The 25,598-nt window shown below is 46.2% G+C and overlaps 1 protein-coding gene across 9 annotated transcripts in view; it reads left to right on the forward strand.

The window, feature by feature from the left end:
• The window catches only part of DLGAP2 (DLG associated protein 2), a 770,542-nt gene that overhangs the window by 410,475 nt on the left and 334,469 nt on the right, over positions 1 to 25,598 (forward strand). For all 9 annotated transcript variants that reach the window (XM_027049960.2, XM_053216207.1, XM_027049964.2 and 6 more), the window contains one exon: positions 21,541 to 21,573. In XM_027049960.2, coding sequence (XP_026905761.1) covers positions 21,541 to 21,573 — 33 coding nt within the window. The remainder of the gene's footprint in view (positions 1 to 21,540; positions 21,574 to 25,598) is intronic.

A 25,598-nucleotide genomic window follows, 5' to 3' on the forward strand; every position in this document is an offset into this window, starting at 1 on the left:
TGTTGGCAAAGACATGGAGAAATCAGGCACTTGTAAACTGCTGAGGGGAATGCAAAATGGTGCAGCCACTGTGGAAAACAGTCTGGCGGTTCCTCAGGTGACTGAACGCAGAGTTAGTATGTGGCTCATCCTTCCCCTCGTAGGTATGTACCCAAGATAAATATCCACACAAGACTTACATGCAAATATTCAAAGCAGTGTTACTAATAATAGCCAAAGTGTGGAAACAGCCCCGATGGCCATCAACTAGCTGACGGGTGAATGGATTAATACATTGCACTGTTCCTACTATGGAATAGTTTTCAGCAATAACAAGGAATGGGATTTGAACACACACTACAAGGATGAACCTTGAAAACTTTACATTCATTGAAAGAAGCCAGACACAGAAACCACATGTTATAGGATTCTGTTCCTATAAAATGCCCAGAATAGGCAAATGTTCATAGAAAGTAGATGAGTGGTTGCCCACAGTTGAGGGGATAAGGAAGTTGGGAGGGGTGACTGCTAAAAGGCATGGGGTTTCTTTGGGATGTGATGAAAATGTCCTAAAATTGATGGTGGTCACAGTTGCATGTATCTGTGAATATACCCAGAACCCTCAAGTTGTACACTTTAAATTGAGTAAACTGTGTGATATGTGATTATATCTCAGTACAGCTATCCCCTGTAATCCCCCAGAAAGCCGACTTTGTGACATGTAATCACCATTACCTTTATATTATATTGTATTGTATTATATTATATTATATTATATTATATTATATTATATTATATTATTTTATTTTAATTTTTTGTCAAGGTGGCTAATATTGTCAAGTGTGTAAAGTGTGCTCTTGGTTTTGGGGTAGATTCCCTTGGTTTATCGCTTACATACAACACCCAGTGCTCGTCCCCACAGGTGCCCTCCTCAGTGCCCATCACCCACTTTCCCGTCTCCCCCACCCCCCATCCACCTTCAGTGTGTTCTCTGCATTTAAGAGTCTCTGATGGTTTGCCTCCCTCCCTCTCTGTTTGTAACTATTTTTTTCTTCTTCCTCTCCCCCATGGTCTTCTGTTAAGTTTCTCACATTCCACATATGAGTGAAAACATTTGATATCTGTCTTTCTCTGACTGACTGACTTATTTTACTTAGCAGAATACCCTCCAGTTCCATCCACGTTGCTGCAAATGGCAGGATTTCATTCTTTCTCATTGCCAAGTAGTATTCCATTGTATATGTAAACCACATCTTCTTCATCCATTCACCAGCTGATGGACATTCAGCCTCTTTCCATAATTAGGCTATTGTTGAAAGTACTGCTATAAATATTGGGATACATGCGCCCCTGTGAATCAGTACTCCTATATCCTTTGGATAAATCCCTAGTAGTGCTATTGCTGGGTCATAGGATAGTTCTATTTTTAATTTTTTGAGGACCCTCCATACTGTTTTCCAGAGCAGCTGTACCAGTTTGCATTCCCACCAACAGTGCAAGAGGGTTCCCGTATCTCCACATCCTCACCAGCATCTGTTGTTTCCGGAGCTGTTAATTTTAAGCACTCTGACTGACCACTACCTTTATTTTAAAGACAAGGGCTCTGAGACCCAGGGTGTCGTAACAGCTTGTTTGTGAGCCTAAAGCTGTCAGGGTAGCTACAGAGGGACATGAAGTCCAGTCTTTAATCCAAACCCTCATTCTGTTCCTAGTCTGCATTACGTTATATACAAAAGGACTGCTACAGGAATTGGAAAGTATCTACAGAAGCAAGGAATCGGAATTTTGAATTACTTTTTCTTCGGTTTGAAGGAGAGTCCAGAATGCTTATTTAGGACATTTACAACGCAGCATCATCACTTTTACAGGTGGTGGTGGCTGACCAGTCAACTAGATAAGGCGTCCCATTTTGACCTCCAGGGGCTGCCAGGCTGTGGGAGCCGGTCCATCGAAGTGAGGAGCTAGCATCAGGAATGGGCACTCCAGGCCGGAGCTTGGTGGCTTGGCCTTTACGTTGGGATGTCCTTCCTCTCCTTAAGGACTCTGAGGAGCCCTGCCCCTGGAACCTGACTTTCTCTGCCAGCTGTGAACACTCCTCTGCCCCCTTCTCTCGGGCTCTCAATTTCTGGGCTTTTCTGCAACCCTCTCATGGTCGTGACTGCCACATTGACCTGTGGGTGGCGAAGAGGAAAGCGTGGTCTTCTCTGGGTCACCTGACCTTGCCCCAACTGGTCTTGTCCCTTGAATTGCATGTCCGAGGCTGGATTGTTAGTGGGCCGGTATGAGGTGTAATAAGGTGGGGACTGTGATGTTCAGGCAAAATTCGTTCCTTTACAATTGATTACGGATATTTGTGTCTATTGAGTGTTTCATTTACAAGGTGCTGCCATATATAGCATTTCATTTTCCTCTCTCAAAACTCCTGTAAAGTGGAGATGATCGCTCTTTGAGAAAGAATTTATGCAGCATGTTCAGGAACTTACCTGAGGCCACTCACTCATCTGTTCTTTTTTCCACTAACACTTTTGAACGGCTTTATTGAGATGTAATTAGCAAACCATATAATTTACCCTTTGAAAACATACATTTTAATGAGTTTTTTAGTGTATTTATAGGGTTGTGAAACCATCACCACCCCTACTTAGTTTTAGCACGTTTTTGTCCCCCCCAGAAGAAATCTTGGGGGCATAGGCCCATTAAGCATCACTTCCCATTCCATGCCCACCATTCACTGGCCCTGGACAACCACTGTTGTGTTCTGTGTGTCCACAAATCTGTCTGCTCTGGACGTTTCAGATAAAGTGAATGCTACAGGACTAGTGGTCAACATTTTGTGCACCCTTCACCCAGCACAGTGCTTCCCAGGTCTATGCATGCTGTAACATGTATCAGAACTTCATTATTTTCATGCCTGAATGCAATTTCACTGTATGGATATTCTCAATTGTGTTTGTCCATCTATCGAGTAATAGGCATTTGAGCTGTGTCTTCTTTTTGGCCCTGGTGAGCCACATGCTGTGAATACTGCTGTGTGAGTTTTGTATGTGTTCCACTAAATTTTGTTGCGTGTTTGGCTCACCCCATGCCACGTGGTATATTTACAAAAGTAGATCTGGTCTTGCCTCTGCTTGAAGGAGTCCTCCGTTTAATAGTGGGGTAAGCTGTGGTCCCATGAAAACAGGCCCTGTGACTGTGTCATTAATTACTGGAATGTCCTGCGTAACATCAGGATCTCCAGGAGATCCTGGGTGGGGGGCTGTGTGACTGAGCTCAGTGTAAAACAGTGCAGGGTGGGTAGCAGCGGGGTCACAAAGCATCTGGGTTGCGTTTAAGAGAACCTGAGGTTAGGAAGTCATTGAGGCAGGACTCAGCCTCGGAACTTCTGAAGCCCGTGTCTGAAGGCTCTACTCTAATTTTGCTCCAGTTTATGGTTATTAACAGATGATCTTGTCAACAAGAGCTTACTGAGTACCTGTCCAGTGTCTTTCTAAGCAACTAAAGGAAAATAGGGAGAACATAAGGTCGCCTTAAGGATCTCACTTCCTACTTGACAAAGCATGTTACATACCGGAGATGTGAAAAGTGCTGTGTTAACCCACAGGACTGCAGCATAAGCTATGTGCTCTGTGTCCTAGATAAGACGGTGTCCTACGGATGCATGTGAACTATAAAAATCATCCCTGTGAAACGAGGGACTCAATATGCCCCAAGGGCCTCCACTGGGGTGATTCTAATGTGATTGGTCAGTTGGTGCGCGCTGATGACACTATTGAAACTTCCAAATGAACATCTACATGTTTTCAAAGACAAAACGTCAGAGAGAAATTCTTCATTACTATAGAGCCTAAAATGGTTGAGAAAAACTGAGTGAAAAGGGGCTCTCCCCTCCTTCCAAGGGGGAGGTACTACAAGGGCCTGGTCACAGGTGGAGTATTGGTTCCCTGGGGCTGCTGTACCAAAGTACCATGGACCTGGGGGCTCAGACTGCAGAGACCTGTTGTGTCACATTCTAAGCCCAGAGGTCTAACCCAGGGGTCAGCGGCGGCTCCTGCTGAGCCACAGGAGGGTCCATCACAGGCCTTCCTCGCCCTGGCGGTCCCCTGGCTCGAGCAGGTCTTCACACGGCATTCTCCCGTCTGTACCTCTGTGTCCACGTATCCCCTCTGTATAAGGACACCAGTCATACTGGAGTAGGGACCCTGGAATGACCTCACTGTAACTTCACTAATTCCATCTGCAGTGACCCTATTTCCAAATAAGGTCCTGGTCTGAGGTGTGGCAGGGAGGGGGTGGGGAAGTTAGGGTTTCAACATGTGAGCTTTGAAGGCCATAGTTCAATCTTGATTCCAATTCTAAAATCCCGTGTCAGAGAATGGTTTGAAAACAAGGCTTAAAATTATATCCCTCGATCTGAATTTGATTTTGGGACTGCTAATGAATTTGGTTTTTTACTTAACTTTGACATAAAGTGTGAGATGGTGAGAATTAACCCAGAATGAAGAGATCTTTGGGCTGGGGCTCTGTGTATGTTCTCGAGTGAGTAAGGCCACAATGTCTATAGCAGGTGCAGTGTGGACACTTTTTAATGTTCTGTTAATATAATACTGGGTTTAGGAGACCCCTCATTTCTTCCTTGGAGTCATTACAGGTGGTCCCTGCCGATGCCCACCTATGTGAACACTGCAGGAAGTAGAATCTGGTTCATCTGGGGGTCCTCTGATGCACTTCCATCCTGGGTGGGGAACAGTCAGCTCCTAAAATCTTTAGCTCTGCATTGGGCTCAGTCATTTGTAATGGGCTTCATCTTAACTAATGGAAATGACTTGTACTAACTGCATAATTTTAATTTCTCAGAGCATGAATGTGATTTAGATTTCAGGTCAGCAAAAAATATGTAGGTGGTAAAAAAAAAGTAATCAATCCTGGAAACATTCAGATTGTCCTTATTTAATTTTATAGTTCAGTGCTACCTACAACTGTTAAATCTGGTGATTCAATTTTCACAACCTAGAAATACAGAAAAAAATACAGCTGTCACACTGTTCCAGTGACTTTTCTAATAAATGTTTTTGAAGTTTTAATATGACAGTATACATCAATTAGGAGCATTACCTCTGTTTTAAATGTTTCTTTATGATACGAGATTATCTCTGAGAGTTCTATGGGGAAAGATGTGCATTTAAGACTTGCTTTGATGATTGGCATTTCAGTGTAATTTGGTGTAATGGGATTTAATTTATTTGTAGATAAACTTACCTAAAGGGACCAACACAAGAACAGAAATCTCATAGCTTATATAAACAACGGAAAATTAATTAACATGGAAGCACTAATTAGTTTATCCAATTTGCTGGCAGAGCTCTGGGCACTGAGGTACTGAGGAGAAGAGGCTCTGTGTTGGGAGGTGGGTGGAGGAGAGGGGCAGAGGGGAGGCTTGGCGGGCTAGGAGAGGGGCCGTGAAGCCTACTGTCCACAGATTGGAGGAGGCACTGGTGCCCAGATGAGGTCGCCAGCTAGGGGCATGGCCCTGACCTTGTAGCCGGAACGTCGGCTCCCTGTATCACCTGTCTGTCTCCCATCCACACGGTGGGGACGGGCCTGTGTGGCTGACATCACTTGTAGACTAGAGAACATTCCTCTCTCTGGAATGCCTCCTCATTCTGTTTCCTTCTAAACATTGCTCAAGGTCATTTCCTCAAAGGCGCTGCCCTTACTTAGAGAGGTAGGTCCTAGTTTTCCGGTCTTGTGCAGCTTTCCTTGGGCGCACTGACCACAGGTGGCATGTTACATTTGTCCTTGGGACTCCCTGATTAATACATGCCTCCCTTACTTGAAGGTAAGCCCTGGGTGTGGGGGAGAGAAACCTGCAATGAATGGATGAATGAGTGAATGAATGAGGGAAGGAAGGAAGGAAGGAAGGAAGGAAGGAAGGAAGGAAGGAAGGAAGGAAGGAAAATCTCCCCGGCTGGTTCAATATCATCTCAAGCATTCTGCTCTCTGCAAACGTGTTCCTGACCTGTCCCCAGGCAAACTCCAGCATTCTTAACCCTATTTTCCACTTTCCATTACTGTATTTTATTGTGCGTACATGTTCCCTCCTCCACGGACATGGGCTCCTCGCACTCAGCGACTCAGCGTGGGGCCTGCCTCACGGTGGGCTCTCACAATCTTCGCACTAAATGAAGAGGGGGCGACCAATGAGCGGGGAGAAGGTGGGAGCCTCCAAACCCTAACACAAATACACTCTGTGCTGAGTTTCACAAAGTGGGAACCCACTGGCCGGCAGAGCTTTTGTGGGGAGGAAATGGGATGCTGCCAGGCCTTGGCACCTGTATATTTTAGTAAAGCTGCACTACGTCCCTTGCCACAAATACCCATAAACCCACATCCTTGCAGACTATGGCCGTTTCCACTGCTGAGCTGCCCAGGACTCTACATTGAGTCATGAGATATGGGGACTGGATTGTGGAGGACAAAGAGCCCCAGCTGGGAGCATTGGCTTTGGGGCAAAGCAGACTGGGCACTGGCTGGCCACGTGACTTGGGGACTTTCAAGTCTTAGACCTTGAGAAGAGGAACACAGGTGGTCAGAGAGGTGGGGGGCGGGGGTGGGGGCTGGCAGCAACCACCCTGGGAAGAAGGACCCAGAGGTACCCATGTTTCTCAGAGGGAGCCCCCAACGCCCCATCTGGCGAGGAGGCCTGTGCACACGCCCAGCGTTTGCTGGACCAGGAACTGACCGCGCTCCTCCTGTTTTTTTCTGTTCTTCCCTGCAGTTGTTTTCTCTGATGGTGATTCTGTTGTTGAGAGCTGCTCATTCCCATCTCAGGTTTCTGGTTCCCTCTCATGATAAGTCATGAAATCAGTTACTTTCCACTTTCCTCACATTAATTTGAGAAGTTGGGTAACTGCATCGCTCGTTGGATTTTCCCTGTGTGGCCCTGTTACTTTCCTAAGTGGGATTTAAAACAAACCAATTGGGCATTATTTCCTCGTATTCCACAGCCTACTTGTGTGGGGCCTTCCGTCCCACGACCGCTGCTTTCCTCCTGTCTTCCAGGAGCCCTCAGCAGTCACTGTCTTACCTCTGCACCTTCTCTCAGATGCTCGTCCACCTGCTACCACAGAAGTCTTTCTGAAACACAAGTTTGTTTATGTAGCAGCCTTGCTTAAAACCCCTGAGTAGCTTCATTGTCCCAGAGGGTGGAGCCCCACCCCTGGGACTTATTCTTTTATTAAGCAAATTAAGCAAGCTGATTAGGCCCCTAGAATGTGACCCTGCCTGCCCTTCCTGGTTCAAGCTCTGCTTCAGATATGCCCAGCCATCTTTAGGCTTGCCTATATGCTGGAGGTTCGTTCTTGTTTCAGAGGACATGATGCAGGTACAGGGTGGATTTATTCGTGCACGTATGCGTCTTCTGCACAACTAACTCTGTACTCCAGTTCGCAGCCCGTGTTGGACACTGTAGCCAGGCGCTCAAATAATCATTGTACAAATGATGCATCATAGACCATTTTCACTTAACATTGCATAACGTGGATTGTAGATGTGCACTAAAGGCTGTGCGTACGTATGTATATATATGTGTGTGTGTATACATATATGTACATAATCATATATATTCATTATACGATTATATATACTTATACATATGTATACAATTTGTGTGTGTGTGTGTGTACATATTTAATCTCCTGAGGGAGAGAGACGATTCTAATGAGACTCAAGTATTACAAAAGTTGCTGCAGAAGCACAGAGAAGGAGCCATTTAATTCATTATGGAGCCCTACAGCTAACTTCCTGAAAGGATTGACATTTACAATGCATCTTAAAGAATGAATAGAATTTCAGCAAATGGTGCTGAATATCCTCACACAAAAGAATAAGGTTGGGCCCTTACCTCACATCATACGTAAAAATTAAAGTAAAATGCAGCAAAGATTTCAATGTAAGAGCCAAAATTATAAAATAAAATGAGCACAAATCTTTGAGCTTTTAGATTAAGTAATGATTGAGCATCTGACTCTTAATCTCTTGATCAAGCCTCACATCAGGCTCTGTGCTGAGCATGCAGCCTGCTAAAGATTCTCCCTGTCTCCCTGCACCCTCCCCCACTTGTGTGTGTGTGCATGCTCATTCTAAAAATAAATAAATAAATAAATAAATAAATAAATAAATAAATAAATAAATAAAATTTTTAAGAAGATAAAGTAATGGTTTCTTAGGGAACCAAAAGCACAAGCAACAAAACGACTAATTGAGCTTCATTAAAATAAAAAATGTTTCAGAGGTCACCATCAAGAAAGTGAAAAGAAAACCCACAGAATAGGGAAAATGTTTGCAAATCATATAATATATACAACTCAATAATAAAAAGACAAATAAGCCAATAAAAGAATGAACAAAGGACTTTGAATAGATATTTCTCCGAAGAAGGCATGCAGACAGCCAGTAAGTACAAGGAAAGGGGTACAACATCACTCTATGTCAGAGAAATGCAAATCAAAGCCACATTGGGATACTATTTCACACCCATTAGGGTGGCTTTCATCAGAGATAGCTAGTAACAAGTGTTGGCCAGACAATGGAGAAATTGGAACCCTCACACTCTACTGTTGTTTGGGAATGTAAAATGGTGTAGCCACTTGTGAAAACAGTTTGGTGTTTCCTCAAAATGCTAAACGTAGAGTTACCATATGACCAGAAATTCCATTCCTTGATGTATATCCAAGAGAAGTGAAACATATGTCCACTCAAAAACTTGAACATGAATATTTAGAGGGGCATTATTCGTAAGAGTCAAAAAGTGCGAACAACCCAAGTATCCAACAACCAAGAAATGGGTAAATAAATGATGAATATCCATACATTGGAATATTATTTAATGATCAAAAGGAAGTATGACACATGCTATATAGCAGAATATACCTTGAAAACATCTTGCTAAGTGAAGTTGGTCACATATTACAAGCATATAGGATTCCAGTCACATAAATTGTCCAGAATGGGCAAATATATACAGAAATTAGCAGAGTGGTTTCCAGGGGCTGAGAAGATGAGGACTGGAGGTGGACTGCTAAAGGGTAGAGGATGGAAATGTTCTCAGATTGTGGCAATGGTCACACATCTCTGTGAATATGCTGAAAGCCACTCAATTGTACACTTTATTTTATTATTATTTTTTAAATGCTTATTCATTTTTGAGAGACAGGGCATGAGCAGGGGAGGGGCAGAGAGAGAGGGAGACACAGAATCCGAAACAGGCTCCAGGCTCTGAGCTGTCAGCAGAGAGCCTGATGTGGGACTCGAACCCATGAACCATGAGATCAAGACCTGAGCCGAAGTCGGACGCTCAACCGACTGAGCCACCCGGGTGCCCCTGAATTGTACACATTAAATGGGTGAATTGTATGGTATGTAAGTGGTATCTGAAAAGAGCTGTTATTTTTTTATTTGCATTTTTTTAAGTTTATATATTTATTTTGAGAGAGAGACACAGAAAGCAAGCAGAGAAGTGGGAAAAAGAGAGAGAGAAAGAGAGAGAGAGAGAGAGAGAGAGAGAGAGAGAGAGAGAGAGAGAAAGAGAGAATCTCAAGCAGGCTCCACACTGTCATTGCAAATCCTGATGCGGGGCTCAAACTTGTGAACCACGAGCTTGGACCTGAACTGAAACCAAGTGTCAGCACTTAACTGACTGAGCCACCCAGGCACTCCCAGAGCTGTTATTTCTAAAAATCACTAAGGAAAAAGGAGGAGTAGTCATTTGCCAGACAAGGGCAGAAGGATGCACTCATGAATGATGCAGTGTGCAAAGACCCAGGGCTACACAACAGCCTGGCTTGATCTGAGAGGGCTGTGTGGTCCTGGGTGGGTGTAGTGCAGCCTAGCGGAGGGCGGGAGAGGTGCCTTCTGTTCCTCGCTGAGAAGTGAAGGCTGTTATAATTTAGGAAATCGATCTCCTGACAGGTCAGAGCAGGGGAGTAATGACACTTTTAACTTTCGCATTAAAATTTTGTGTTGAATTTTGTTCCTGTTATTTGTGTACTATCAATGACTGCCTTTCAACTCAAATGAGCACATTTGTCTCCATAAATATAGTAAATGTGTTATGGATAGGGTCCCTGTCTGTGTCTTCTAAACACTTTGTAGTCACCATGTTAAATTTGGTCACTTTAATGTTCAGGGTGTGTATATTTCGCCCAAATAAAATCAATAATTTAAAAATATTTTTAAGTTTATTTATTTTCAGAGAGACAGTGTGAGCAGAGGAAGGCCAGAAAGAGGGAGAGAGAGAATCCCAAGCAGACTCTGCACTGTCAGCACAGAGCCCAGTGCAGGGTTCAAACTCATGAAATCATGAGATCATGACCTGAGCTGAAACCAAGTAGGAGGCTTAACCAATTGAGCCACCCAGGCATCCCAAAATTGATAAATTAAGGAGAGAAATTATCCTAAATCTGGAAGAGTTCTAGAAGCTGTCAGCCAAATCTGGAACTGTATAAATGAGTTTCCCACCTATAACAGTTCCACTCGGACCATGAGAAACTGAGTTGATGCTTTCGGCTACATTACTGCTTTTCAGGTTTTCATCCCTCAATACTCTCCATGCCTTTCTGCAAATACAACTTGTCCACGGCTGCCAAAATCTTGATGAATCTCTTAGCCACATTTCACCTCAGCTGACCCTCTGAATTCGGGGGTCACTGCTGCTGTTCTACACAGGATTTCATCATGAAGTATGAGTTTAGGAGTCCATATTTTAAATCACTTTCAGACTTGGAGACAAAGCTTCCACTGTAGCTGTGTTTGGCTCCAACTCAAGGTAATACTTCATATAGTCTGAACCATCACAAGGACTTACTCTCTTTGAAAAATAAATTCAAGATAAATTCAAAAACATTTGTAAAGACCCTATACTTTGTCAGGTAGGTGTAACTGCCTTTCAACTTCATCCACTGCTTACAAGTGACATAAATGGAAAAGAAATAGGTTATGATGGGTCAAAAAATAGAAAATACAAACTCAAGTAAAATTAAAGTATGACAGCCACTACCTAGCGAATATTGTTTTAAATTTTACAGTGGAGTTCTTTCTGTACAGCAGTGTGAGTAATGATCCCAGACATGTCAAATAAATAACAACCGCTGTCCATGGTACTAAATAACGCCGTGCGTATCAACTCTTGTGAATCCTGCTATGATAAATGAATACCTTGCCACGAACAAAGAAAGAGGCTTAAAACTAAGTGATATTTTGCTGACACTTTTTGAACAAACCAAGGACACACTGATGCCAGGGAAAGGATATTTGGTACAAAAGGCTCTAGTGGAAATATTTATGGCTTGTGGAAGCGAAAGTTAGCCCTGAAGCAATCTTGGACCTTCCATTACCCGTGGGGCTTTAATAAGGCTCTTGTCCTGGGTTTACTTATGTCATCCCAGTATTGCAGACTGTGTGGTATTTTTGTCATTTTGTATGGATTTACGTGAACTTGGCGATAATAAATTAGGTCAAGTTTTCTGAGGCTAATACTTATTCTCTGTGTATGATTATCAGAAATATATATGGAATATGAATGCTTATTTTTAAAAACATGAGCACCTGTGGACATGCCATGCCACATTGGAAGGATACACACTGCACACACATACTTCTGCGTATGAGTCTTATATTTGTGCTGATGTGTGTGTGAGGCATATAAATAGAAGCATGCATATGCTTATGTATGTTTCTATGTATTTACATTTGTGGTTGAATATTTATATATCTATATGTATCTATACATGTATTTGTATATTTATAATGAGATCCCTATGGAAATAGTAGGCAAATGACTATACATTCATGTGAATGTAGTCGGTATGGCACAAAATGTGTAAGAGATGTTGACAAGATAATGTTGACATTATTTATAGTTGGAATTATTTATAGTACAATGTAAATCTTAGGGACACTTCCTTTTCAGAGGGGGAATTGAGTCCTTGTGTTCAAAGACTGCTCTGATGCTGAAACCTATCTGGGTACAAGTTCTGGGGAGACCCAGCCTTGGCCTCTGGACACCCCCAGTCTAGAGGGGAGAGAACACCACTTCAGCCACATATTCACACGTAAAGAACTTCATGATCCAAAAGGAAGAAGCAGAAACTAGTTCTGCCTGGTGCACTGGTGGCAACTGCCAGCCAGGGCTGCGTTCCATGAGGCTGGTCCTCGGGGTAGGGGGCAGAGTTCCCAGCAGAGATGCTGAGCAGTCAGTGTGGCATATATTGGTTCTGGGATGTCACATGTTGGCCAGACCAAGTGGCCTCTCAGTGAGTGCTGCCTCACCCAGTTCTGTCTCTTATCACACGTGGCAGCTGGTCCATCGCCATGTTTGTTCCAATGGCTCCCACCCTCCTGTTTTACCTCGTACCCATACCTGGCACATCTTCTAATGTGGGGCATACCAGGTACTTGTGTCCTGCCCGAGACACTGCAAAGGGCACCACCTTTGCTGCTGGCTAATGGATCCTGGTACATATTATTATGTACATTTTGTGCATTTTGGTGATGAAACTCCTCATGGTGATAAGAATCGTGAGTGTTGTGATTTATTTAACACACATTCATCGAGTATCTGTTGTGTGACAGGAACTATTTTAGATCTGGTGATAGAGGAACACAGTAAACAAGAATCATGCTCTCATTGTGTTTGTATTCTGTTGGGTGGGAAAGAGATGAATGTCAAGTCTTTAACCAGATGCACAAATAAATCAGTAATGAGTTTGAGGATGAACATGAGATAGGGCACTGGATAGAGACAACAGCAGAGGAGTTTGTTAAGGTTGAATTTCTCAGAGCAGAGAGGGCAGCCCTGTGGTGAGGTCTGAAGGAAGAACATTCCTGAGAGAGAACAGCAGATACAAGTCCTCCTGGCCACCAGTACGTTGAGGACAGAGCCTTGTAGCCAGTGCCGACGTCAGAAGGAACAGGGGTCGGAACCTCTCAGGCATTGGGAGAACTTTAGCTGTTTTCTTAAGTGTGAGGGGGACCCACCAGAGGGCTCTCAGAGGGTGCAGCATGGTCTGACTTACGCTGTGGAGTTGCCATGCTGGGCACCAGGCTGGACCTAGGAGCACCCAGGAGGCTCACCCCGGTGGAGGGCATGTTGGGTAGCTCTGGTACATGGTCTTGGCAGTTAGGATGGAGGCAGGGAGTGGGTTCATGGTGAATTTTGGAGTTACAATTTGAGAGAACTAATGATTAATTGGATGTAGGAGGGAAAGGAAATCATCAAAAACTATACCTATATTTTAGCCTTGATTAACTATGTGGATCATGATGAGATAGTGAAGTCTTGAGATACTGACCACTAGGGACCCAAACATACTCTCCAGGTTGAGTGAAAACCTGTGCATCCAGAAGGTTTTTAGGGCAGTGAATCTACTGTGTAGGATCCTGTAACGGCAGATACAAGACATGGTACATTTGTCCAAACCCGTAGAATGTATGACACCAAGAGGGACCCTGATGTAAATTGCAGAATCTGGGTGATGCCGTGTCCATGTGGGCTCATCAGCTGTAACAAATGCACTATCTGGCGGGGATGCTGGTGGAGGGGGAGGCTGTGTCGGCGGGGGAGGCAGGGACTTAAGGGAAGTCTCTGCACCTTTCATTCAATTTGGCTGTGAAACTAAAACAGGCTCTAAAAAGTAAAATCTATACAAAATAAAACAAGGCCAAACAACCAGTCCATCTGTCTTAACATGTTGCAGATTTAATTGGTAGGATTTACGTGGTTCTTACAGTTTGGGCTTGTGCAACAGGCAGGATCAGCTTGGTGTCATCATGCAGAGGAGGTCACTCATGGGTCATATTATCTATGGTAGAATCATCTGCACTTTTGATGGCTCACTTTAGTGGCGATATGAAGGACTCTCTTCGTTCGGGATGCTATAACAAAGTACGGCACACTGGGGGGCTTATCAGCATCAGAAATGTGTTTTCCCATAGTTTCAGAGGCTGGGAGTCTGGGACCAGATGCCAGTGAGGTCAGCTCCTGGTGAGGACCTCTTCCGGGGTGTCCTCACTTGGAAGAGGGAGGGGAGCCCTGGAGTCTCTTTGATAAGAGCACTGATCCCATCGTGGGGGCTCCACCCTCATGACCTCATCACCTTCCAAAGGGCTGGCCTCCTAATACCATCACCTTGCAGGTAAGATTTCAGCATATGAATTTAGGGGGCGGCAGGGGTGGAGACATAGACAATCAGTCCATTGCACATATGACCCAGCAACCCCACTTTTGAGTATATGGACAGAACAAATGAAAGCAAGGACCCAGACCCTGGTACACTATGTTCGCGGCAGCATTACTGACAGTAGCCAGAAGGTGGAAGTGATTCAGAGGTCCAAGGATGGGCAAGTGGATAGACAAATAGTGGCTTGTCCCTGCAGTAGAACATTAGCCTTAAACAGGAAGGAAATTCACCCACAGGCTACACGTGGACGAGTTGTGAAGACATTGTGCTCAGTAAGCTGAGCTTGGGGGCTAGGATCTTAGCATATGAAGTGAGGGAGCACAGACCCTCCGTGCACTGCGAGAACCCCTGGAGATCCACAGGAACAGCCCATTGGGAGGCCGTGGTATGTTGGGCAAGAGTGAGAACTCGGACGCTGGGGACATGGCACTGTATGTGGTGGGTATGGTTGAATACGGGGGAAAGGCAAACGCCGGGTTGCTCAGGCCCAGACTGAGGGGCGGGGGGCGTCTCTGCCCGAACGGTGGGTCTCAGCGGCCGCTGCTGGGCCTGGGGTCTGCAGATCTGGGCTCGGGGAAGGCTGTTGGCATAAGGGAGTGGCAGTTGAGCCATGAATTTGGGGAGCTCCCCCAAGGAGGCCACGGAAGATGAGGCACCAGTGGACCGAGAGCAGGACCCTGGGGGCATTAGCTTTTAGGAGAGCTGTCCATTGTATTGGCTGTGATGTCGCAGTCACTGTACTGGGATACATCCTTGGGAACCAGAAATCAGGTTCGACACAAGCTTCCTTCATGCGGTTGCAGGGACAGTGGCTGATTTAACGGGGAGATCGGCTTGTGCATGTTTTGTTGGCGAGAACGGAAATGCCAAGAGCACATCATGTTCAGCATTCGTGGGTGCCATGGATGTATTTCAGGAGCAATTTCACACAAATAAATTGAAATAAATTGCTGGTCCTGGCTATTAACTTGCCTGCATGGCTGGCCCGTGACTTCATTTCTTTAGACTTCTCTTTTCCTGACTGAATGAAAGAAATAATAATGCTGGTATTTACATATAGTTGTCACAGGAGTTAATAAGATCGGAATCATGAGGGGCTTGAAATTTCGTAGATAAAATTGGCACAGAATGGAGTGACCCTTGGATTATTTGCGGACAAGCCATTTACTCTGCAGCTCAGTCTTCACCCCGGCATACCTCTGCCGGCAGTGAGCGTGCATCCCAGCAAGTGATGTCGGGACCCTGGTTTTGCTCAGAGATCCCAGTCGATTATTTAACTTTCCTAAGTCAAACTTACTCTGAAGGTGAATCAGCTCCCCAGAAGCATTCCGGAGTCAAAGATGACATTTAGGGACATGACGGCTGGAAACGGGAGGGGCAGAAGCAGGCACTCACAGGTGACTCAGGTCAGAGGCAGCTGGAGGGCCTCCCGGCCCTGCCGAGTACCTGCTGAGTGCCTGCCGCTCCCACAGTTGTGGACGGTCCAGTGCTCCACACAGCCGTTGGCTGTTCTGGTCACAACTGTGTCCTCAGGGAGAGGGGAAGGATGGAGGGAGGCGTCCTTGGAGATATGTGAGCATCCCACATTAGCGCTGATCCTGAAGTTGTGATCGTATGTGTTATGACGGATCCAGAGTGGAGAGAGGTCGATGACCAGCAAACAGGGGCTTCCAGACATCTGTCCGTGGACTTTATATTTTGTTCCCTATGGCCTATTGCTTTATTAAAGCTACTGATTTCTGGGTTTGCCTTCACATTTTTAAATTTTGTATAATAAAATCTCATTGGAATTCTGTTGACATTCAATTATTTGATTGAATGAATGGTCCTACCCTCCAGTCACCACTTAACAGCGGGGCATACGTGCAGCCAGCTTGTGGCCCAGCTACATGGCTTCTCGTGGGATTTCTTCTCGTGTTTCTCAAGTATTGAAGATTTAACGGGGGTGCACATTAAGAGATGAGAAAGAGATAGCATGGAACAATATTCTGCTTAATGGAACACTTTGAAAATGGTTAGAAATAGAAGTTGCATAATTTCCTTCCCCAGACGCTTATGCAGACTCCTTTCCCAAGAGGGCCACACCTCACCTAGAGAACTCCTACTGATCCTTCAAAGCCCCGGTCACTCTTGCTGTCCCTGCCAGTGCTCCCATCTTTCGGGGCTACATGTGTGTTGCTACATTTCTCCTCCCTCAGGCACAGCTCTTACAGTATTGTAACTGGCTCCTATTGTCAGTGTCTGCCCGCGTGAGGTGATTCTTATCTTTGTAGAAAAATGATCAGTGAACATTCTTACTGAACTGCTAACATTTGGTGACTGATCACCGTGTGCTAGGTTTGGGGATAAGGCATCTTCATGATTATCCCATTTACTTTTGGAACACCCTTGGAGTAGAATCTATTACTCTCCTAGATAGTGTAATCGTGTCCTGTTTATTTTGAAATTGGAACGAGGGCAAACTCGGATGATTGTCATACTAACAGCTAATATTTAGGGACTAGATTTGTGCCAGAAAATTTTTTTCCTTTATACTTAACCTGTTTGCATTTTTAAAATGCTTTTCAAATGAAAAGTTAGCCTAAGTTTGCTGAGAGCTTCAAGTTATACGCCTTGTCCGTAACCCATACTTTCACTCCTGTTGCCACATATCCCTAGAAATCATCTGATATAAATCCACTGTTTGTCATTCTCGGCTTTGCTCTGCATTTATCTGTGTACAGCACCCAGTGTATCGTAACAGTATTTTCAGTGCGTATCAGCAGCTCTGGCACACAGTAGGCTCTCTACATGTTGAAAAATATTAATACTCTTTCAAAAATGGAAATGAGATATGATATTCTATGCTTTCCTCTTTTTACTTTTGAATGTTTGAGATATTCCCATTTTAGCTCCTAAGACCCCCTGGTGTCAATGGTCGGGACCCAGTTAAGCTGTTCCTTGGCTGATGAATAGGTTACTTGAGCTGTTGTGCCATCATATTATCACATAGCCGTGAAATCATAGAGTTCCATGTCCCAGTCCCATTAAGCATGTGGACGGGTGATCCTGTTCATGTGATCTTTGTGGAGGGTGTTCACACTGTGTGCATGTTTGGGGGGCACTAGTGGTGGCAGTGCTGCTCTGCCCGCATGGTGCCTGCAGGTCTGACTCGCTCCCCACCCCCCATCCAGAGGATGGCTTCGCACTCCACCTCTGGTGGCCCCTGTGCTGCAGCATTTCCCTGGGATGAGAACCATGGGGTCTCCTGCAGTTTTGAGACTCGGGAGGACAGACATAAGCTGCGAGGTCTTGGCCCCTGTTAGTCACGGCCCCAGCTGGAGGGAGGCAGGGGAGTATGTGAGGAGCGGCAAATTAATACAGTTGGCACAGGGGTGCCTGGGTGGCTCAGTCGGTTGAGCGTCCAACTTCGGCTCAGGTCATGATCTCGCAGTCTGTGAGTTCGAGCCCCGCATCAGGTTCTGTGCTGACAGCTCAGAGCCTGGAGCCTGCTTCGGATTCTGTGTCTCCCTCTCTCTCTGCCCCTCCCTCACTCACACTCTGTCTCTCTCTCTGAAAAATAAACAAACATTTAAAAAAAAAATACAGTTGGCACAGCAGCCCAACGCCGGGCCCTCTACCGCCCCTGCCTGCCTTCCTGCTGCCAACCTGGGTCTGCTGTCCCCTGTCCAGCCACACCGCCCAGCCCACGGCCAGCCCCACCCACACCGCCCAGCCCACAGCCAGCACCACCCACACTGTCCAGCCCACAGCCAGCACCACCTACACCATCCAGCCCAGGGCCAGCGCTGTCCACCCACCCAGCTCACGGCCAGCACCACCCACACCGCCCAGCCCACGGCCAGCGGGAGAGACCCTACATGTGTGCATGCTTCACACTTACGCTGAAAGCCACCACTCTGAAAACACGTGTAGCAATTTAGAGTAACCTCCACACGTTAAATGCCTTACGGATTCACACGGGAGACGTAGCCGCCCCTCACTTTGGGAAGATTATGCCAAAGCAAGAGTGGGTTAGGCTTTCACGGTTCGTGTTTTGTAGTTTGGGGAATACGCCGATCCTTCCAGGGCTGCGTCTGGTTCAGGTATAGATTATGGGCACATAAGATCATCAGGCAGATTTCTCTACCTTATGTCAATTAGCATAAATTAGTGTAGTCTTCTCCTAATTTAAATGAGACTCTGTACTAATGATGATGAATTCACAGTGTATCCAGTTTAATTCCCTTCTACATTGTGTCTCTTTTTTTAATGGGTGTTCCTGAGGGAAGACAGGTTGGCGTAGATCACATGGTCCTCCCTCCCGCCCACGTTGGGTAAATACTTAGGCTCATCAAACGGCTCACCTTTCTGTGAAACTTCCCCAGCGCATTTCCGGCAGAAAAAATGGTTGTAACGTGTATGTTCACTGTGCTTTGCGTGAGTTCAGGTAGAGTCCCCAGTGCTGGACAGGCCTGCTGTCCTTGGGTTTCCGGACAGTCAGCTCCCAGGGCGCTTAGGGAGGGGAGAGTCTGGTGCCCTGACGGTCAGGGACTTAGGAGGAAATGTCATTATAATGAGGTCAACAGGCCACCATTGACAGGGGTCACTGGTCTCAGCTTAAATTGTCATCTTGGAATATCTTCCTGATTGTGAGGATGATGATGTCTATGATCCATGTAAAGTGGGGAACAGCACTTGGCCCCAGCCGCCTTCCACACACAGGCTGGCTGGTTCCCTCACATGAAAACCTGTGCTTGAGACTCGGGGCACATGGAATTTCCGGTGCTCCCTGGGGTCGTTCTCATCAGTGTGGCATCAGGGTCCCCCATGGACGCATTTGTCACAGACAAATGCAAGGCCTCACCACCCTGCTAACAGTCCCTGCAGCTCATGGCAGAAGGCCCACGACGGAGCTTTACAGGAAATAGTTGGACTATACCAAAGAGTGACGAGTTAGTCACATTGTGTCCTGCCTGGGCTTAGAACACAGAGGATGATGGTTTCTTACCTGTGATCTTGCTGGAAATAATTTTTTTAAGGATAAGGCCTAGGTGCATTAATAATGAACTCCAAAATGGCATTTGCTTTAAGCCTTGGACTCTGGAGAAGTTAATGTTGCCCGTGGTCAAACTGACATGCTTCTCCGGGCGCCTGGTGATCTTTGATTCACAGAATTGAATTCATTGTCAGTTACTGTGTTCTGATCATTATTGTGTGATCACTGTGCCTTGAACTTGGTCGATAATTCTGACACCTGACCTGTGATGGGGATTAGATGTACTGAGAAATCCTATATTCCTGGATCAGGTTAGCACTTCGGGATGAGTGGGGATGCCAGTGTCTGAACTACGTCCTACTTGAGCAGCCTGGTGTCGAGTTCCGGTCTCTTGTAGGGGAAGGAAGGGTGGACGGAGGTCTTGGCTGAGGCTGGGCTGAGAGGTAAACCCGGCTGTCCCATGTGAGTGACTCTGAACTCACGGCCGCCCTTGGCTGCCCACCTCCCTGGTCCCCTTCCCCAGCTCCTTGGTCTACTAGGGAGACCTGAGCCATCACCTCTTTCTCCCCCATAGACACACATGCCTCCCAGAGGCCCCAGGAGAAGTTCCATTTCTGTCTATCCTGTCACCATGAGGAGAGCCGGGGCTGGGGGACATCAGGCTCCTGTGTCATCGTGTGGCCAGGAAAAGGTCCCTTAGTGCAGGCAGCTCACCCACAGGGGAGGCAACAAGGGGTCTCCAGCATCATCTGGGGTGTGCTCAGCATCATAGCCATGGTGCGCCACGGAGAAGGCAGATAGTGCTGTGCAAGGGGGGCCTGGCTTTTGAGATTTGAGTGATGCTCCTGGGGTGTCGCTGGGCACTGGGCAAGAGGTCCCTACTTCCTGTTTCCTGTGGATCCCCGATCGGTGGTGCTGTGAATTCATTGCTTATCTCTGCATTGATCACTGGCGTCCGCTCCTGTGGCTGCAGGGATGTGGCCTCAGTGCTGTGCCAGCTGCCCTGTGTCCTGACCCCAGGCCTAAGTCCTGAGCCCACGTCTGTGTGCTTCTAGACCTTGGTGTGGTGTCCGAGGGAGCGGGGCCCCTGCACCTAGTTGTGGCCTCTCCGTTGAACACTGTGGCTCCCCCGTTTTCTGGACTCCCTCACTTGTCCCCGCCCAGCCTGTCCTGGCCACCAAGGTGGTCCTACCACAGACTGATGAACACACCACACTCCCCACTTCAGAAACCATTCCAGGCTCCTAATTTTACATTAAAAGGAAAAAAAAACCTCTCCGCTCCTTTTATGACTTTCAGTTCCCTTCCCAAACTGTCTCCTCCCCACTTATCTGATGCTGATGCCCGCCAGCCCTGTCCTGTCCTGCAGCCAGACTTGTCACTTGTCACTGGCCGTCTGCCTTCTCCCAAGCCTGTCCTCTGACTTGGATGCTCTTGTGCTATATTCCTCTCTACTGAAAATCCTACGTGTCCTTCACGACTCAGCCCAGACGGTCTCTTCCATGAGCCCTTTGCTGCTCCTTGGGGTTGGAGTGGAAGGAGGCCACATTCCCCCGAGTGCCCGGTGCCTGATGGGCTGAATGAACACATTTGTCACTCAGCCCTCCCGTCCCTGCGTGGAGGATACCAGTGTCCCCATTCTGGAGCCACGGGGGTGAGTCACCTGCCCAGAGTTACTCAGGAAGGTGGACAGTGACCTGGAGCCAAAGTCTGACCTCTTCCTCCAAAAGACAAATATCTTATAGCCATTTGCACCTACATTTACTGTATTGTGTTTGTTACGGTCATTTCCCTACGTGAATGCCACAACCCCCAAGTGTCTTGGTGTGTTTTGCAGGGCCTGACGCAGCGGCATGGTCCTGCTCAGTGAGGACACTCAGTGCTTACAGGCTTCGTGTTTTTACTGAGATATAGTATCATCCTTTCGCTCATAATTGTGTGTGCCTGGAAGCAGATACAAGAGTTGTAATCATAGTAAAGGTTTAGATGTTAAATTAGGTGATACAACATAACATTTATTTCAGCTAAGTGATTTGTGTTGAGTCATACACAGTCATGAAAACATGTTTAATGTGTGCATGTGCATATGACAAAGATCAGTATTCTGCTAAAATGTCATATATGAAGTATTTGCTAAGGTAGTTTCTCTAAAACGGAGTTTGCTCAGGTGCGGGAGCCGTGCTGGCTGTGGGCGTGGAGATGGCCACCGATGTCTGTGAGGCAGGTGGACGCAGCTGGACGGCACCCGTCTCTCCAGCGGGCGGTCTGTCATTGCTCTGTCGTTTAACCTGTGGCGCCAGCTGGAGACCCCTCAGTAACGGCCTCTCTCTCTCTCTCTTCTGTTTGCAGAATCCCAGTGCACCCTCTGCGGGGAGCCGGAAGGTGAGTGTACTCGTCCGTACCACCCCTGCCTCCCGTGGGCATGGCGGGGGCTCCACGGTGGCTCATATGTTGTGTTGGACGGTGACAGACGGCGGTGAGGCGCGCCCAAGCGCGTGTTACAAATTGGAAGCATTCTTCAAGGTGTTTGATGGAAAATGGATAAAATCATCTGTGTGGTGTATGGGAGGAGGGTAGGGAGGAGGTAATTTCCCTAGGAAAGTGGAATCACGACCAAATTACAGCATTTTTCCTTTTTGTTTTGGATTTAGAGATTTTCATCTGGTTTCTCCGGGTAATAAATGCCAGCATTAGAAATACGTATTTCTTGGCTTTCAATGTATTAGCAAAAGTCCTGATGAGCCTCCTATGAAATAGGACCTCAGAAAACCATTCCTTAGTATTAGTGACTAAATCTGAGAGACACAGCATGAACTTTGCTGGTGATCAGCAATATTAAACAATGAACGATAATTTGAATTTTATGTGTCTACAATACTTTTCAAAGTAGAGCTCCTGGTTATATGATTTAACTATCTTCCAAAATTGTTAAGGCCAAAATCTGTCACATTTTTCAGTGTCATAATAAAAAATAAAATGTAGTCAGCACAGGACCTCCGCTAATGGGGGGATTGATTTCCGGGGTCAGAGCAGTAACTTCTCGCTTGGCGCAAAGCAGAAGCCTCACGATGGCCTCTGAAGTATGTCCACGACCCCAAAGTGACTGTGATAAGTGCACGGAGCTATGTAAGCATAGTCATATTCACTGGGAAGATTTTTACCCACAAGCTGAAAAAAAAAAGTGAATATTGGGTTAACTTGGAAATTCCATCAAACACTCTTGTTTCTTCAGTTTTGTGGTTGAGATATGGCTAAGTTTTCAGAGTTCTTGCTGTGTTGTTTATGGAATTTATTACGCACAGATACGGCCGTGACAAAGTGCACTAAGTTAAAGTGTAAAGTCTTAAGTGTCACTGTTACAGAAAACACGCGACTTTGGACCCCTGGTGTTTCCAGGGTCACTGAAGAGTCGGGTGTCAGAGTTGGGGGTCGCAGAGGGCCCTCCGGGGCAGATTCCTGATGAGAGCGGCTGCCTCCTGACTGCTCTCCCAGGACCCCTCTCCCAGGTGCTGAGGGTGTGGTGGGTGCTGACAACGTTCTCCAGCGTGTCTGTGTCCTTCCGGCATTCGGAGATTCTATTCCTTCTCCTTGTACAATTTCTGTTGTCTTTCCCACGCCAGGAACGTGCGCGTCACGCGACTGCTCCCTGTGCACTCCCTTTGCCCACTCCCAACATATGCGCTTTTTGCTGAACGTTTTCCGTGTGCTCCGTGCTCTGGAGAAACCCTGAGATATAAGAGAGCTGTACCTCGTGGCTTGTCCACGCCGCGTCATGCTTTCTCGTCTGCTTGGCCCTGTTCACAGTGTCTGTCGTCTGCGGTCTGTGTGCGTCCTGTGGTCTTCAGCTCTTTGCTGCTTCACGCTGTCCTGAAAGAGCAGATTTCGGTTGCCACAAATCGGTAGAGCTCACGTGGGAGGGTGCGGTTGAATCCAGGTGGTGTTGAATCAAGGGTGCGGTTGAATCAAGGTGGGAGTCCTCGCTCAGGGATAGGTGTCTGTGTGTTTCTGTGGACACCCGGTCGTGGGACCCCGGGGCTGACCTCCACGCAGGGGCCTTCGGCACTGCGGGCTGGGGTGGGGTCCTTCACCTGGAGCGTCCCAGCCCCACCCTGTCCGACATCAGCCCTGTGTCTGCCCGTCCTGGACAGTCGCCCCTGTGCCCCCAGCAGCCTGCTGTTGCCTCACGTTCACATTACAGACATTGTCCATGCACACCCAAGGTGTCACGATGTCAGGAGAAGAGGGAAGAGATATGCCCTTAGTCTGGGGGCAGCTCCAGCTGTAGATGTGAAACAAGACCTGCTTTACTCAAAGAACAATCCCAGTTGTCCAACCCCAGGAGACTGAGGGGCAGGGAGACTGAGGCCGAGCCTGTGGGGCCATGGGACAGGCTGCCGCCTGTCCCCTTCTCTGCGAGCCCAGTCTCTGCAGCCCATCAGCGTCTCAGATAGGCAAGCATGGTATCCGTAGATCAGAGAAAGGGAGGGAAGATTTGATGGCATGGTCTCAGCTGGGCTTTACTTTTTGAAAGGCACTATCATGCATATTCATACATTTTTAAATCGTTTAAGTAATTAGTCTAAGTGAGAGCTGCCTGAGTGCAGTGAGTGGAATCAGAAATCAGTTTTTTTGTTCTGTAATTTCTTGCAGCTTCTATGAGTTAACTCATAAAGGCTGTTGCACAGAAAGGATCAGAGCCGGAGGCTGGTGCAGAACGCAGTCAGATCCCGGTGCACTGTGCTCATTCCATCCACAAGGTTAAGGCATCAACTCATTAAGCTTCTCTCTTTCTTGTCAGAAGGCTGTTAACAGTCTTTCTCTGCTAAACCAGTGAAGTGGGAAACACCTATTTGCATTTTAATGATTAGTTCTCTTGGAGGAAGCTAGGGTTCAGATTGAATAATTAGCATTGTCTCAGATGATAATATCTGTCAGGCTGCCAGACTAGGAACAAAGTTTATGGGGTCCTGGAGACCTGAGGATGCCACAATTGGGGATCCCTGTTTCTCAGAGAACATACATTTGTAATTGTACATGAAATGTAGACCACAATTTCAGTATGCAAATTTGCTTATACTTTCTACCTTGCAAGGTTTCTGAAATTTGGATGACTATGTTCTCAACAGGAAAATGTTTAATGGAATTTCTTGTTACTTGTGGGTATCTTTCTTCCTAGCAAGAATATACAGACAGTTCAAGTCTGAAAGCTGCGAGGAGGGGCTGCAAGAAGGTGGAGGGGCTCCTTACTCAGCCAGACTCACCGTGCCATGGGCAGGGAGACGGTGACCATAGTGTTTTGCCACACTAGAGACCAATTTAAAAAAACAACAACGTTTAGAATCTGCTAAGGGCATTCTTGTTATAATAGTTAGCGATAGTCCTTGAGTAGTAAGACTGTCCCGATTTGTATCATGTTCTGAGTGGTTCCTGCTGTCTTTAGACACGGGAGTGACTGCACTTTAACTGGCAAGATCACGCGGTCGGTCTATGTTGATGCTGCAAGCATGACAGAGGGCTTCGTGTGATATAACCCATCAGTTTGATGCAGGAAAATACTTGAAGAGTATATGATCCTTTCAGACTTTATTGACGGACACATGATAACACTTGCTTTTTAACCAGACCACAGGGAACGTTGCCTAGAACCACACACGTCAATTCCTGGACACGCCTGTTTGTTTACTTTTTTATGCTTCAATTTGCTCTCCCAGCAAATAGATTTTCTGATATGGGAAGACAGATAATGGTGCCTACAAGGGTTTAGGAAGACTGATTAGAGACCCCTGCAATGGAATAACAGTGCCTTCCATCTACATTACTTAACCCAATTAAAACTAAGGAATAAATTGAGCTACTTAATATAAATTTGGTGCAAAGGAATAATGCTGCAAAAACGTTTGAATGGGTTTTAGCCTGAAAGACTTTTAGCGATACTTGCCCTAAGAGCCAAAGTAGACCATTTATGGAGGCATCGATATATAGTAGATTATTTGGAAAATGTTGTTTATAAAAATTCTGGTCCCAGAGCAAAATTCAAGTTAAAAAAAAAAAACCCACAAAATAAGAGACTTTCTTTTAAAATCTGTTTTGTTTTCTACTTTGATCATTTCAGGACACAAATTGCATACTGCTTTTAGAATTTTGGACAGACATACAGACTATTATATTTCACTACGAATAGAAGGAACCTGATGAGGTTTTGGGGTGATGGTGGGGTGATGGGGTCCAGAGAAAGAATTCTTGAAGACATTTGTGATGCAAAAAGATGATTTTATTAAAGCACAGGGGCAGGACCTGTGGGCAGGAAGAGCTGCCCTGGGACGCTGAAGAGAGGCTGGTTATATACTAATGGAAATAAAGTCCAGGGGAAGTTTGCAATGAGATTTTCACACATTATAGAAGACTCC

Source organism: Acinonyx jubatus, chromosome B1 (assembly GCF_027475565.1).
Source record: "Acinonyx jubatus isolate Ajub_Pintada_27869175 chromosome B1, VMU_Ajub_asm_v1.0, whole genome shotgun sequence".
Lineage (NCBI taxonomy): Eukaryota > Metazoa > Chordata > Mammalia > Carnivora > Felidae > Acinonyx > Acinonyx jubatus.